Source organism: Styela clava, chromosome 12 (assembly GCF_964204865.1).
Source record: "Styela clava chromosome 12, kaStyClav1.hap1.2, whole genome shotgun sequence".
In the NCBI taxonomy this organism is placed as follows: domain Eukaryota; kingdom Metazoa; phylum Chordata; class Ascidiacea; order Stolidobranchia; family Styelidae; genus Styela; species Styela clava.
Window position 1 is genome coordinate 6,932,549 of NC_135261.1, and position 15,178 is coordinate 6,947,726.

General features: G+C 35.3%; 2 protein-coding genes across 5 annotated transcripts; one reads left to right on the plus strand and one right to left on the minus strand.

The window, feature by feature from the left end:
• Window positions 1-3,354: 3,354 nt before the first annotated feature.
• LOC120329498 (putative N-acetyltransferase camello) lies at window positions 3,355-7,714 on the plus strand. 3 transcript variants are annotated; one of them, XM_039396147.2, is made up of 4 exons: window positions 3,355-4,637; window positions 5,076-5,181; window positions 5,840-5,991; window positions 6,655-7,714. In XM_039396147.2, exons 1-4 carry the CDS (start codon window positions 4,476-4,478, stop codon window positions 6,895-6,897), a joined length of 663 nt encoding a protein of 220 aa, XP_039252081.2. In that variant the 5' UTR covers window positions 3,355-4,475; the 3' UTR covers window positions 6,898-7,714. The 3 variants fall into 3 exon arrangements, with proteins under 3 accessions (XP_039252081.2, XP_039252082.2, XP_039252080.2); XM_039396148.2 differs by having other exon boundaries at window positions 5,855-5,991; XM_039396146.2 differs by having other exon boundaries at window positions 3,360-4,637; window positions 5,786-5,991; window positions 6,655-7,708.
• Window positions 7,715-10,274: 2,560 nt separating this feature from the next.
• Window positions 10,275-14,332, minus strand: LOC120329504 (uncharacterized). 2 transcript variants are annotated; one of them, XM_078118563.1, is made up of 5 exons: window positions 14,157-14,332; window positions 13,990-14,075; window positions 13,509-13,676; window positions 11,719-11,839; window positions 10,275-10,488 (listed from the first exon to the last, which is right to left on the minus strand). In XM_078118563.1, exons 1-5 carry the CDS (start codon window positions 14,274-14,276, stop codon window positions 10,423-10,425), a joined length of 561 nt encoding a protein of 186 aa, XP_077974689.1. In that variant the 5' UTR covers window positions 14,277-14,332; the 3' UTR covers window positions 10,275-10,422. The 2 variants fall into 2 exon arrangements, with proteins under 2 accessions (XP_077974689.1, XP_039252088.2); XM_039396154.2 differs by having other exon boundaries at window positions 11,719-11,905.
• Between the last annotated feature and the right edge of the window lie 846 nt (window positions 14,333-15,178).

A 15,178-nucleotide genomic window follows, 5' to 3' on the forward strand; every position in this document is an offset into this window, starting at 1 on the left:
TAACAATCCGTTATTTATTTGAACTATTTTTGTCCTTTCATGACATATGTCTACAAAGAAATATATTATGACGTAATATACAAATGAGTGAGCTCTCGCGAAATGTTTGTCAAGAAGAGCGGAGCATTCATTTGGCTACATTCCTACGTAATATAGTTCGTCTGTGACAATCTTTTTGTTCATTTCTGCTTGATTTATGAAGTTATATAACTCACGTTGGTTAGAGTTACCTGCTACCTTACTGTTATAGATTGATTTCGAACTAAATATAGGCGATTAGGGAAGGGAATACAAGAAAGAATTGCAGAAAACAAATCATTGCGTGATTGGAATGCCATTCACAAAAAATTTTGAATTTGCATCTACATATGTTTGTGAATCATATCTATTCTCAGTAATTAACTTTATTAAGTCTAGTAATAAGAGTAGCCTGAAAGATGAAACCAGTTCGTTCGATTTCAGATGTTTACGGTTACGATTTATTTTGACCCCTAAATTGACATCTCAGGTACAAATCATCTTTATAATGTACTTTTTCTTCACAAATCGCAAATTTATCTCCTATGTCTTTTAATTCAAAAAAATATCACCAACTGTATTGGTGAGATCTAATAAATGTGAAAAATAATTGAAGTACCAAGATTGCTGATTATGGAAATTTGATGATAATTATGAATTAGTTTTTGGTCTAAATATATTGTTCACGATTTTATTTAAAAAAAATAGGGTTTCACTAAAATACTTCCATATGCCCAAACCACGCTGCATGTCTCTTGCAGGAGAGCGATCAGGAAACTATCTCGATTCGTGAATAATTTTGAGAAATACCGGGATAAAATCACGCGTAATTGCTTTGTAGCCATTGTGACGTAACAAGCTAAAATTATTACTGTAACGTCACGCTGCGGTTACTTCTTACCCGGTTAACGGTTAAAGTGTTTTGCCTGAAATTCCCAGCCCTACCCTAATCAAATCAATTTGTCGGACTGATATTTACTCGAATAGTGAATGTCAGTACATGTTTATGAGGTTGAATATCATGTATTTTTGCAGTGAAAGTAGCAAAAAATTGTTTTTAATTTCAGTCGGCACGCGGAAGAATTTTGTCGTTAAATTTAGCCGATTTTGGCACGCGAGTCGAAAAAAGTTGCCCACCCCTGTACTAGGACAAGCGTGATCAACCAATACCAGGTTATTTAATCCAGTTGATGTTCATTTGATGTTGGTCCATGTTTAATCTAAGTCCGCAGCTAACGGAGGGGTATGTATTTCGTATTCATATTTGTGACTTTAAAACCAATTCTGCTCAATCACTGACCGCCAATCGCTACTATAAACCCCCGTAAAAACTTGAACAAAATGAAGCATATATATGTGTCTGATTGCACATCTCAGTTGTCATGAAAAAGAATACCATCATGGGATTAAATAGGAATAATTGGACCTGTTGAACAATGGTTTATTTCTCTCTAGTTCGATGCTCAAATATATAGACACAACGAAGTAATCTGTCACAGTAGACTACCGCCACAAGGTGCGCAAATTTTTTAGTTTGATGGCGGCATCGCACACAGAAAAACAAATCTCATGGAATCCACAGAATTTTTTTTAAATAAATAAAAGTAATATTTTTCTAGAGAAAAATAAATCTGTAACAACTGAAAATTTTAAATCAATTTGTTCGTGGTTAATGTGAAAACCGATTTCGTCATAACAAGAAAAATACTAGGAAATGAACAACAACAACAAGTGAATAAAAAAAAAGATCTGAATGTACATTTCGTGCCCATAATCAATTCCAGCCTATGTCAGTTGCTTAAAACTTGACTTGTGTGACCCTGCTTCTCGACGTAGTCATACGCATTGTTTTTAGGTCCCATAAGGATTGAACACATAAAATTACCTTTTGATAATCGTTGATTGAAGCAAAACAATTTAATAACGTTTATGATAAAATAAGTGGTGATTAAAATGAATTATGCCCCGTTTAGTAAACACAGTTTGAATTGCATCGTATATCGATTTGATAAATCGATAAAGTTTTTAGGTTGAGTATTCTGTATGAGCAGAGATTGATACACTGACTAGAACTGAACATGAAATTCTTAGGAGTTGTGGTTTACTCGTTTTCTGAAGCTTTACTATATCTAGTGTCTCTCGACGACAGCAATTTTATTAAAAAGGGAACTCTTGAGTTTCATTTTAAAATATTCGAAACCAATGGCGATGAACCGCGGGAACGATACATTGACTTCGTCTAATGCTGAGCTCATTCGAGCATATGAAGAAGAGGACTTGGCCAAGATTTATGCAAAATATGGATTTCCATATTGTTCAACGGTACCAAAAGAAACTATGCAGTTTATCCGAGAAAAAAGACTCCCCGATACTGGAAATGGGAGATATGAGCGAATGTGGATGTGGAACATTATCAACACAAATATTTTCTCCGTATTTTCAATCAATTTTGGGTGTCGATATCAGCGAAGCCAAAATTAGTCAAGCGAAGATATTGAATATGTCCGAAAACATCACTTTTGAGTTATCCACAGCCACAAATTTCCAGTAGAAGACAATAGCATTGATCTGATCACGTGTGCGACATCCATTCATTTTCTTGATACGAAGAAATTTGAAAAAGAATGTCAGAGAGTTTTAAAACCTGGTGGATGCTGTGCTGCGTATTTGATTAATCTGCGAAGTGCGAGGCTTATCAACCACTACGAAAACGATCCTGCAACGTGCAACATATCGTTGAGGCCTTTGATTGCACAACATTTTGTCGATATCAAAGTTCATCCTTGCAATTTCGACGCAAATGATGGAAATCGACCCATTATCATCGAATACAAAATCCAACTAGACAATGGCGTATTCATGAATACATTCGTATTCATGAAGGATTGTAAGGACAATCATATTGAGTTGATTGAGTTACGGTAATTTGGGCAAAACTAGTATTATGAGTTGGAAATCGAATTTAACTCGGATTCTTTGAACTAGGACAAAACGAGTTGGTGATACCAATTCTTAGTTATTGTGCGTCATTCGCGTCGCAGGCCATATCCCTAGGACAAAACATGTCGTTTTGATCGGACAATCAAGGTTATTTCTTCTGCCGTGCTTGATAATACATTAACTCAGTGAACCAATTTATTATATATAAGCACGTCACGGTTTATATAAAAAAAGATAAGAGGGGAGTGTCAAGTCAGAAAGGAACAGTATTTACCCGTAAGATACTGGAGAATTGTGACGATCAAGTTGGGGAATTCTGATATCTTTGCATTCGTCGTTGGGAGTGGAGATCAGGCAATCCCAGAAAGAGGATACAATAGTGATCAAGCTAAAAATTGGACCGCTCCCATCTGCCCTTACACAACGTTCAATAATACTATTATAAAGGCTATGGGTTAATTAGAGTTCATTCAATCTGCGCACTCACCAGACCAAAGGTTGCAAATAAACCATTTTTCGATGTGTATCATGTATGAATAAGAATGAAAATTATCAAAAGATTAACCAAATTTTGTGCGGTGGTTTGCAGTCGATGTTTTTAGATTTAAAATGGAGAGAGGCGTTGTTTTTCGTCAACATATTCGAAATACCTTAGACTTTAGAGAACTATTTTGTTAGCGGAAACGATATTATAAAGGAATTTGACTCCAACTTCCAACGTTTAATGAATAACCCTCCCTTATCTCGGAAGAAATTCTACTGATCGCTTGAATCGCGAATCGCAATAGATCCATAAATAGATAGCGATCGGCGACCGCCGACATATTGATCGTTCGCAGAGACGAAAGTTAAGGGATCCACCCAAACAGAAATCGCGTTTTCGATTCCTTCGCTCTGACTCAATAGCGACATTGCGCGTTCCATCACTAATTAATTAAGAACTCGCGAATTATACGACATATTTCATCCAAAATGAACGCTTATAAAATGATTAACAGCTCTTAACATATTTCATTCTTCGGAATTTCAGCAGTTGAATCTATTTACGTGACTGACATAGTAGGCTGTAAAATAGGCTAAATCGATCACAAAGAGCTTGGAAATTAATTGCTGGCGTGAGGGGTAATTAATGATGCAAATATTTCGTGATAATTGTAATCAATAAATTTTATATTGATTGAATTAGATGCAAGGTGCTTATCATAACAAATGTAAATTACCTTTTTAATGTTAATAAATCGATAAAGTTTTTAAGTTGAGTATTGTAAATTGATAACAGAGATTCAGCCACAGACTAGAACTGGATATAGGTTTCAGATGCTACGGAAAACAAATCTACTTAATCTGAGTTTGTCGTAAGCTAAGATTTCACTCATTCGAATGTTCCGGGATTTCCCATATCCATAATTTTTTATACCTACGTTGAAATTTCAAGTAATGATTTGTATGTATTATGCGGTTTATTAGTTCTAGATTAGTTTGGACGAGTTGAAAATTGCAGAATCAAACTACGAAAAATGTGCTCTGGTCTTGAATGGACAGTAGATGGCTTTGACTTTCGAATTCGTGAGTTGGATTCTGATGACATTTCAGAAGTACGTGGAATGGTCGTCGGCTGTTTGTATAAGATACTGTTTATGGCATTTAAAGGATTATTCGTGAAAAATTGGCGAACACAGGTAACTTTATTGAGAAAAATTAATTAATTCTATTATTATCCTGATGAATTGTTGGTGATTTCGTAGTATGTGCACCAAGATGTCGCACAACCTGATCATACTATGTGTACCAGATTAGGGTTCAGGCTGTGCGTCATCTTGGTGCACATACTTCGCGAGTGCCGAATTGTTTAATATCCAACTATTTAAAAAGGGAAAGTTTTATACCACATTTTTCAATAATGCTGTTTTACTTTGGGAGGCCAAAAAGTCCCCGCAATACTTGTTCAATTCCTAAAAATTTATGCTGTTTCGTTTTAGAGGTGGTTGCATAATATCATCTGCAACCATAACGTTATTATTGTGCCGAATGCTTGGTTGATAAAATTTACAGCATAGAAAAACTGCAATTAGGCAAACAGTTTTACTAAAATCCTAACATGACTGAACTATATTCAGATTGTTCTGTCAGGGTTGACCGCGTTGCTTCTCATTAACATCGGATACGACGCGCAGTATATCACAATTTTTGTCCTTTTTCAAACATGTCTGTTGGGTTTTACAGGTGAGTTTTTTCCCAAATTTAGGAGGCAAGTGTATCGCTGGTTATAATAAAATTTTACAGGGTTGTTTACTAAACCCGTCGTCATTTAGTTTTTGCCTGTATCTTTCTAGTATTTCAATTCTCCACCTAAACCATACGGTAGTTGATTTTATGAAATAAACAAAAACTAATGACTGATATTTACCTGTTTGTTTTTAGTCCAATATAATATTTACCGACGTTACAAACTGTATTGTTCTTTAATGCATTCTCTCGTGATAGTTGTATTTTTTTAAAATAATCCGCACAGTAGTCTCAAGGTACTCAGAAGTTGAGCCTCATTTAGTTACTTTTTTTCATACTAACCTGCATCAGCTAGGTGTCGCCGCTCGAAGACCTCTATGAGTCCCTCGCGCCTCCGGTCACACAATTAACACGATCAGTATATTTTATTTGTTGTAACAGTTTTTCTTTATGCTTGTTTCTTATGATGACAAATAAAAGATCGATTGGTTGATTGATACGATTAGTTAATACATTCAAGAACGTATGACCAATTCAACGTCAACAACTTTAGGACGTAAAAAAAAATATTCCATTGTGCTTACGGTATAATTATGATTAGATGCAGTCTCGTTTTACTGTTTCTTTGCACCGGAAATAACAACATTTAAAAAAGAAATTGTCAACGCAGACAAGACTTACCTGAAATTTTGGATTTCTGAGGTTTTCGAAGATGGTGAATGGAAGAAAGTAGGAACAGCGGCTCTGCATGAACCATATCAACTAGATAAGTGCGAATTTCAAACTGGAGAAATAACTTCTTTAAAAGTAAGTGCAATGTATGTATATAGAAAATGCCAAACACTTTTAAATAAGTGTTTAATAACAAAACGAAATAACATTCCAGATTTAAAGAATATTCGAGATGATTCTTCCTACATCCTTTCACTATAATCGAAATGCAAATCTTCCAAATTAAAATATTTGGTTTATGTAACGATCAGTCAAGCTTTGATTAAATTCTTGAGTAATGGGTCGGCATTTCTACAGTACATTTCTAAACATGTATGACATACACTGTAAATAATATCGCTGATGTATTTCATCACAAATATCATGAACAATATCACTTGAAACCGGAAGTTCGCTTACCGATAATTCTGTGTTAAGTCTAACGTGTGTGCAGTCTTTAAAATTGATGGAGTGGAGAGCTATAATATGGTATATATAATATATATTAAAAAAAAATTTGTAGGCGCATCAAAAGTATGTGTACCAATATGGAGGTGACAAATTTGGTTTGGCTACTTTACATCAAGTTGTGTAAAGGGACTGAAACCTATTTCAGTATATTCACTTGGCTAACACAGTATCCGAACCCGTATTTGAACTAAAATAGGGAAAATCGGAATAAATTTATTGTACAACACAACCTGGTACACCTACTATGGGAGTACCAATTTGTACAATACCAAATTTATGATTTTACAGTGTGTATCAGTATCGCGCGACTGGAGATCCAAGAAGATGGGAACGATGCTGCTGAAGTACGCACTCAGTCAAGCAACTTTGATGAATTATAAAGCTATTATTCTTCGTGTTATCGAGGAGCAGCCAACGGCCGTTTCTATGTATAAAAAGAATGGATTTGAAATACTGAAGGTGAAAAACACGGCATGTCTACCTCTACTCTATGGGATAAATGTCTACGTCATGGCTAGAAACCTTGGGTAAATCAAGATTTAGTTTGAGGCATCTTTTTATCATGTGCAATTGTAGCAACAAACTTCGATTTATAGTAATCCCTAATTTTTAACACTAGCACACAATGTTTCTGAATCGTGATTTCTCTTGTACTTCACACTTTAATGTCCACATAGAGTCAGTCATCTGCACTCCATGGAAGAAATTGTTTTATCCCAAACTGGTTGATAAAATGTGATTCGCACTTAATATTTGACATTAGTCGCGAATTTTATCTCGATACCCCAGAGCAACGGTTAAAATCGCACAATTTCATCTCCAAACGACAATTTACAATTTTTGGCACTCCCGTAGTATGGCGCACAATCTGAACCCTAATTTGCTACGCATACTATGTTCAAGTTGTGCGCCATCTTGGTACACATACTACGGGAGCGCTTTTTTACGTAAATGACCGCTCCAAGACATCGAGGCTCTTCTTTAAACTCTTTGCAGATGTCACACGATCATTTCCAGAATCATCCAAACGATATTTCTATCGCAAAACTATCACCGAAACGATTATTCCACAAACGTCAAATTGTCTGCGACAATTTCATTCAGAGATCCTAATTTATTTTGTTGTTTATCCGACGGTTACAATATAAATTGTTTTGGTTTCTTTAAACGATCGTGGTTTTCTTGGTTGTCATTTGTTAATTAGTATGGGGATTAGAAAGATTATACTCTATAGTAAAATTTAAATATATCTTGATGTAATTAAGTGAGAAAGAAATAGGTGTGATAGCGAGCGAATTCAATCACCCTCTGCCTTCTGTAACGGAAATGTACTTCATGTACGTTCGCGCACGCAAGAAACTTTACATAAGAAGTGCTGTAGTTGTAACGTCGTAAATCCACGGATGTTATTGGACACGTTAGTGGACCTATGGATCGTTTCAATATTATGTTGTTGGACACGTAGTGGACATAACGATCGTTTCCATATTATGTTGTTGTTGTTGTTGTTCTTGTTCTTTGACACGTTTTTAAAAAGTCGCTTTTCTCTTCGAATACTGGACCAATTGCTTTGAAATTCTCAGTGGTTAAAGATAAAAATTTTCTCCAGAAGGCTATTACTTTTTTTTTCGCTATGACGTCATCAAAATTATGTGACTCTACGTGTCCATATATTTGAGCATTGCACTCTTGTTGTTCTTTGACATTATTTGGACACCTAGTGGAAAATTTAAAAATTCGCTTTGTCTCTGATTACTGGACTAATTTCTTTGAAATTTTTAGTGGTCAAAGATGGAATTTTTCTCCAGAAGGCTATTACTTTTATTTATTTCAAATATTTCTGTTAGCTCTGTGAGATTTGCTTTTGTTTGCTATGACGTCACCGAACGTTCTGCGGACGCATATGCTGGCACTCCTCTTCATGTTCTTTCGATCACGTGCCATCGAACGTCGGTGGTTCGTAACGGAATCCTTGCTTTGCTAAGATTTGAGGAATGGTGAATAGCGAATAGCGCCGTACTTGGTGTTACGTATATTACAGCAGTGTCTCGGATCGTTGGTATTACTACAGTTGTGAGTCGGACCATCTTGCAATTTCAATTCACGCTGTCACAAGACAGTAACTGCTAAAGACAGGGCAGTTCCAGTACCGTAACACAGCACAGTGACACTGGACTAACTCGTATCTGTCTGGTAAAAGCGGGGCTTGTATTTTAAATTTTGTTCCAATAATGAAGAAGGAAATGAAACGGATTACTTAGTATTTCAATTCATGTTGCAATTGAATATAGAAAATAGATTCATTTACACGGGACATGTGAAGTGGGAGGCAGACAACTCGACTACAGACGGACAACTCGACTACAGACAGGCCTGGTGAGTTGTCTGTGTAGTCGAATTGTCCATCAGCCCTAAACGTTTATGACAGTCACTGTACCGAAACTTGTACCCTGATTCAGGTGGTGTTAAGTTGACGCATGTTATTTTGTAACGTTTTTATGTGAAATGTTCGACTGTGGTTCGGTACCTGATCCGGTAATACGGTAAATAATTGACTCATATCACGAGATATTTCAATTGATGTTTCAATATATTTGAGAATAATGGAACATTGTCACAGGACGTAAAATATCTATGACAGTCCCTGTACCGTCACAGTACTCCGATACAGGTACTGGTAAGTCACCGCATATGATTTTTGGGGAATTGTTGTGCGTGTCCATATATTTGAGCATTGCTCTCTTGTCATTAATTATATATTAGGAAAATGCACATTTATTGAAGATCACAATGATCATGATTTTTTGATTATAATGCTTTGATTCATGGCGATAACGCAAGATAGAAAGGTCAATCCCTGACATATAATACTATATATATACTCTAAATATGTATTTTTAGATTTGCAAACGTCTTGCTGCATTAACATTCGTCCTTGTTGTTGTTACTAAAACGAAATCGTTGCACCAATCGAATATAAATTTACAGTAGCCTACCTAATAACGGCTAAAGCCGCTAAATGACACTTTTTATTCCAATGCTCGTCCGCCAATATTGCAGCAAATCAAACTCAGTGTTCTAAAGCCTCTTTGTAACGTTACCGATACAAGACCATCTTAGTCCTACCGCTGCCTAATGAATTGCTGCGGTGGTGGCACCTGATTTGCCATTTGCATTCCGATCTTTTCATGAGGGGGTTTCCGACTTTAGTGTAGGTCGCCTGTGTTACCGGTAGGCTACTTCGGTTAGTCACTGAATCGTCGTGTTCATATATTGGAACCTTGTTAGACATGAAGTGTATATATGGACCCTCTTGTTATTATGTTGTTGTTGTTGTTGTTAGTCATTCTCTTCTCTTTATCGTTTTAAAAAATCTTCCTTCCCATTTACTGGAACAATTGCTTTGACGTTCTCAGTGGTTAACCCGCTTATCTCTCTCCACCTGGGTCCACGGTAGCCTACTGTAACGGATTGCATACCCGTACTACTTCGTGCCCATATATTTGAGCATCGCTCTCTTTTCCAGGTGAAATCTTTTGTAAACAATCACCACATTCGATCATCATCCAAAAAGTTTCGTTGTTTTTTTTGAGATTTCTAGGGGCCAAAGTACTCTTCAATACATTAGAATAAAATTTTGGCACAATTTGACTTCTGAGATTGAAAAATAGATAAAAAATTTCAAAATCCAGTTACGCAATAACATCTTTATGTTCATAATACACATTGCCCATCTATTTCAAACTTGTTTATGGATCCATTGTTTCATTAAGATGTATGTTACTTACCTATTTATAACGCTACTGTAAAAACCACTTACTCTATAGTTGAAAAACATAATTCTGAAATTAAAAAAACTTGTTGATAATATTTCAATTTATTTGAATGTCCAAGCTTAAGCAGTCAGAACAACATTGCACCAAATTAATATTTAAGCTAAGTCCTATGCGAATAGCCTCGAAGAGTCATATTGAATTCATGGTGTTTTTGTTTTATAACAATTTTCAAGTTTATCTGTATATTTGATCTGCATATAGTAATGTCGGTTGATAACATTTAGCCAACAGTAGACCAATTTTCCATCTTTCGAAACGGCATTCTGCATTCACACTTGCAAGGTGTCTGTAATGTAGAAAACATAAGAGATTATTGGACACGAAGTGGACATAACGATCGTTTCAATATTATGTTGTTGTTGTTGTTGTTCTTGTTCTTTGACACGTTTTTAAAAAGTCGCTTTTCTCTTCGAATACTGGACCAATTGCTTTGAAATTTTCAGTGGTTAAAGATTAATTTTTTCGCTAGAAGGCTATTACTTTTATTTATTTCAAAATTTTGCGTGAATTCTATGAAATTTGATATTTCGTTAAGAGATTATTGGACACGAAGTGGACATAACGATCGTTTCAATATTATGTTGTTGTTGTTGTTCTTGTTCTTTGACACGTTTTTAAAAAGTCGCTTTTCTCTTCGAATACTGGACCAATTGCTTTGGAATTTTCAGTGGTTAAAGATTAATTTTTTCGCTAGAAGGCTATTACTTTTATTTATTTCAAAATTTTGCGTGAATTCTATGAAATTTGATATTTTGTCTAAAATTTTGCTGTATTATTTTTTATCCATGGGAACACGGATTTTAGTCAGTGTCATGGCTGGCTGTACGTCTTGATTCTGCAAAATTCTTGCTACTGGAAATTCAGAACTTTTTCGAGGGTACCGGTAGCGTCAAATGTACCGGTAAGGACTGATTCGCTCTGGTCTAACGTGTCCATATATTTGTGCGTAGCTCTCTTGTATTATATTTAATACTAATTCAAATGTTCCTATGAATAGCTGTGACAGAAAAAGAGCAGACGAAAATATTTCGCAATCAAAAGAAAATAATTTCAGAAAATTTTAGTCCCCAATCATCAATAAAGATATTTCTAATATGCATCCTAATATTATGATAATTCAAATATTTAGATAATTTCATAGTAGCTAAAATACAAAGACTAACAAAACAGCAAACGTTTATTTAAATTTGGAGTAAAAAATTTACCAGTGAGGATCGTGAAGTCGGAAAACAATACACGATACAAAGGTCACATGTGCAGGGAGATGTAGCGAGATCGTCCCAAAACATATAAGACCAAAGTTGGATTCTAATATCTAATAATTGCAGTGCCACTGGAAAAAAAAAAAATCCATTCACAATTTTGGAATTTAGAAGTTGAAATCGCAGTAAAATTAATTGTAGTCCACGTTTTTCTCAGTACGAATATGAAAGTCGCTGTCCGTGTTTAAGGGATCGGAATCTAGTGCCGAAGGTCCGAATAAACAGTCACATAGAGAATTATTTAATTATCTCACCTTAACAGTAATATTTCCTTTGTACAGTTTTCCACCTTCTTCGTAGATTGTCCAGATGTTTCCAAGGCACCAGATAGTCTGGCATTCACATTCTTTATCATCGGTATCGTGTGGGTGAAAACTGGAAAACGTGTCAACATGTCGTTGATATTCATTTTCACTTTCGCCACAAGGAATATTTGGAAATCTATTAAAAACACGAAAGAGCAATGCTCAAATATAAGGACACGAAGACCAAAATAATTTTTTTACCTACAATTTTCCCCAAATTCTGTCCTAAATGAATCGGGTATTGTGGAACACGTACTGTAACTTACCAGTACCTGTATCAGGGTAACGGTACCCAACATGAATTGAAATACCAAATGATCTGAGTCACAACTGTACTACAAATATTTACAGTACCGGTGACGTAGCTACCGTAAAAAACGTTCCCACTGCCGCAAGCACCAGCTCCGCTGACATACGGTCGGGTATAGACCACTATTTTTAGTTTTGTAGACGTCACTACACAAAACGTTATATGGGAAAACGAATCCCACAAAGACCACAGAAAATTTTGAAACGCTATTCGACGTAACAGATGGTGCTAAGTTGGGTATGCTATTTCAACCGGGTAAAGGTAATTCCATGGTTCAGTTTATTCTCAAAACAAGATAGTTATTAACGTTGCTAGAAAGTAGGTTAAAATTGATGCGTTTAGTGCGAAAGATTCTCATCGCTGAATGCCATTGAATTCCTGAATTATGAGACGCCATTTTCTTATTTCGTAAAAAAACACCGATTTGCCACTATAAAATAGACGGGACCACAGTAAGCCAGCATTAAACTCAATCAAACTGAAATATTTATGAAAAGCAGGAGCCAAGTCAAAATTATTTTTCCCAACCAGAAAAGTTAAAATCGCGCACAAATTACGAGAAAATAATATTTACAGTTTTATTGGGGAAGGGAAGTCGCGGGGCACCAAAACTGATTATCGAGTAGGGACACACAATGTTGCAATATATAATTTAACAGAATGGGAGTTTTAGAGTTTTAAAATCTCTGTTATTGATGGTAAGTACTATATGAATTTTGCGAATTAGCCAACTATCCTCAATTGTAAAATTATTATTCATCAGACTTTATAAGAATAAAGATTACTAGGTACAATAAACCGCCTGAAGTGCTTACTAAATAAGACAAAATATAAGCATTAAAAATAAGATACCGGATATACTGCTACGTACTTCCTAATACATTTTTGCAGCGTGCTGCTCATACTCGCTTTCAATAGGCCTCGGGCAAGTGACTTGCAATAATCGAAAATTTGAAACGTTATTGAAAGGTTTAGTTAGGTCTTAGCATATCCTACCGATCCTTACACTCTGGATAAAATGAAAAAATGAATTTTAACAAATCATCTTTGTCAACCTACATAAGCATTAATTAACAGGTGACGTCAACAATGCGCATATTTTGTATTCTTCGGACAATTTTTCGTCGGTGTGCATTATAACCAGAAGGTGCGCCTAATCTATGTATCATGTAGTGCTTCATGCTTTATTACCTACACATCAAAACCATGACCGGTGGCGTCTTATTTTCCGTTGCGCCCTATGTATGAACAAAACTCCAATCTAAGCCACTTGTGACCGCAACCCGATCGATATATTTAGGCCCAAAATGCTCGGGTTTACTTGAATATTGGTATATAGCAATAACGCATATAGCAATTAAAATTCGGAAATTTGGTAATTTTAACCGACAGAAGCTCTAACGAATAAGGTATCGTCCATATAACTTACTTGCATTCCATTGCTGAGTGTTTGAACGGCTTGTATAGTTTGACAATTTTATTACATTTGGTAGATCCGTAATATGAATACTGAGTGCAGCGTCTAGTTTTACAAGTCTTTCCAATGTTTTGAGTTCCTTTTGTTTCTTGACACGACTGATCCGCTCCAGAAACAAATCTGTAACAGTACATAGTGTATTGTGACACAACAAATGTGGTTACAGTGAAAGGGATCACCAACAACTAGCAAAATTATTTATGCAATTTAAAATTTTTCACTCATTTAGCATGCATTGAAGTTACTTGCATTTCCGCGCTTAGGCAAACGATATTTTTCAAGTTTTTGAATCTTTTAAGAGCAGGATAAGCTAGGAAAAGTGCATATTTTCAATGTCCACTCACAATTATCTTATGATAAAGCCCGATATTTCTATTTTTTATTCACCTGTCGTATGTAAAACTAGCAAACAGTTTTTGAAAATATCTAATACCTGTGTCGTGCGCATTTAGGGTATCTGCCGGCAACGAAGCCCTCATCTTTGGGGAAATTGAATTTTAGTGCTTCGTACGGAGATACCTATGAAATAAAATAATATATCAATAATAATTACATCAAAATTGGCTTGCTTTATAAAACGAAAAAGTTTTCGAAACGAACCTCGGCATCAAACTTTTTGAAGAATTTTGAAGGAATAAATTCTTCAGTGCTTCGATCCCAACCTGCGTAAGCGAACTTCAAAATAATGAGAACTATCAATGCTTTATACATGAGCAACATAGTTTTCGAGTATTTCTACCACAGAAAATAAATGAATATATATGAGTGTTAGTTGCTACATTATTGCTAAAATGCTATTAAGTGTAAATAGAATAGGGTTTCCCAAACTCAATGTTGATCGGTACCCTTTAGACAATTCCTAGATTGCCGTAGACTGCCTTGCGTGCTTTGGATTGGACGAAATACGTCATGTCAACTGCGAATGTAGATTCGGTAGCCACTGTAGTTGTAGTACAAACTTCTACTGAGTGAAAATGTGACTTTCTAAAGAGTTGCTGAACTGAGTTCTTCAAATTTTTTAACATCATGTGATAAAATATTTTAAAACAGATCAGAAGTTATGAAAAGAATACTCTTATACTTTATCTAATGTGCCCCAGTTTGGGAACCCCCGAACTATAAGTTAATCGATATTTATTGAATTATTCCATTCACTTAAAGTTATAACGTATTTTATCACCTTTACCATACATTCGTCATTTAACATATCCAAGTTATATTATTTGTAATATGTGGCATATGAGTTTAGGGTGTTGAAACCCGATGACGAGGCAACTCGTCTTACACGTAACTGTCGTTTCAATACTTATTAAGGATAATTTATTATTTCGAACTTTAATGATAATTAACTCTTGACTCTGACTGTATGTATTGCAAGCAAAGATGAAAATATCAAAGCTTCCACTAGCAAATAAAACAGCACTTTGAATGATTATATTAAATCTTTGACCTGTTTCCTAAAGCTCTTAATATACGTTTTTGAAATCTGAAAGTATAAACGCAGTTTTCTGCTCGATAAGCAAACAGTAACTAATATACAATTTTAACCCGAAAGTCCTTTTATGTGATTTCATTTTTTTAATCCGAGTCATAAATGGATATTGATATTTTCCCATAAACAA

What these genes read in the sequence shown, in the direction of transcription:
- LOC120329498 (XM_039396146.2), top strand. Translation starts at nt 4,476, where the DNA reads ATGTGCTCTGGTCTTGAATGGACAGTAGATGGCTTTGACTTTCGAATT. An exon ending in TGAAAAATTGGCGAACACAG is followed by an intron (nt 4,638 to 5,075) that starts GTAACTTTATTG and finishes AACTATATTCAG; the next exon opens with ATTGTTCTGTCAGGGTTGAC. An exon ending in GAGAAATAACTTCTTTAAAA is followed by an intron (nt 5,992 to 6,654) that starts GTAAGTGCAATG and finishes ATGATTTTACAG; the next exon opens with TGTGTATCAGTATCGCGCGA.
- LOC120329504 (XM_039396154.2), bottom strand. Translation starts at nt 14,276, where the DNA reads ATGTTGCTCATGTATAAAGCATTGATAGTTCTCATTATTTTGAAGTTC. An exon ending in CCTAAATGCGCACGACACAG is followed by an intron (nt 13,677 to 13,989) that starts GTATTAGATATT and finishes GTACTGTTACAG; the next exon opens with ATTTGTTTCTGGAGCGGATC. An exon ending in AAGGAAATATTACTGTTAAG is followed by an intron (nt 10,489 to 11,718) that starts GTGAGATAATTA and finishes TCTACATTACAG; the next exon opens with ACACCTTGCAAGTGTGAATG.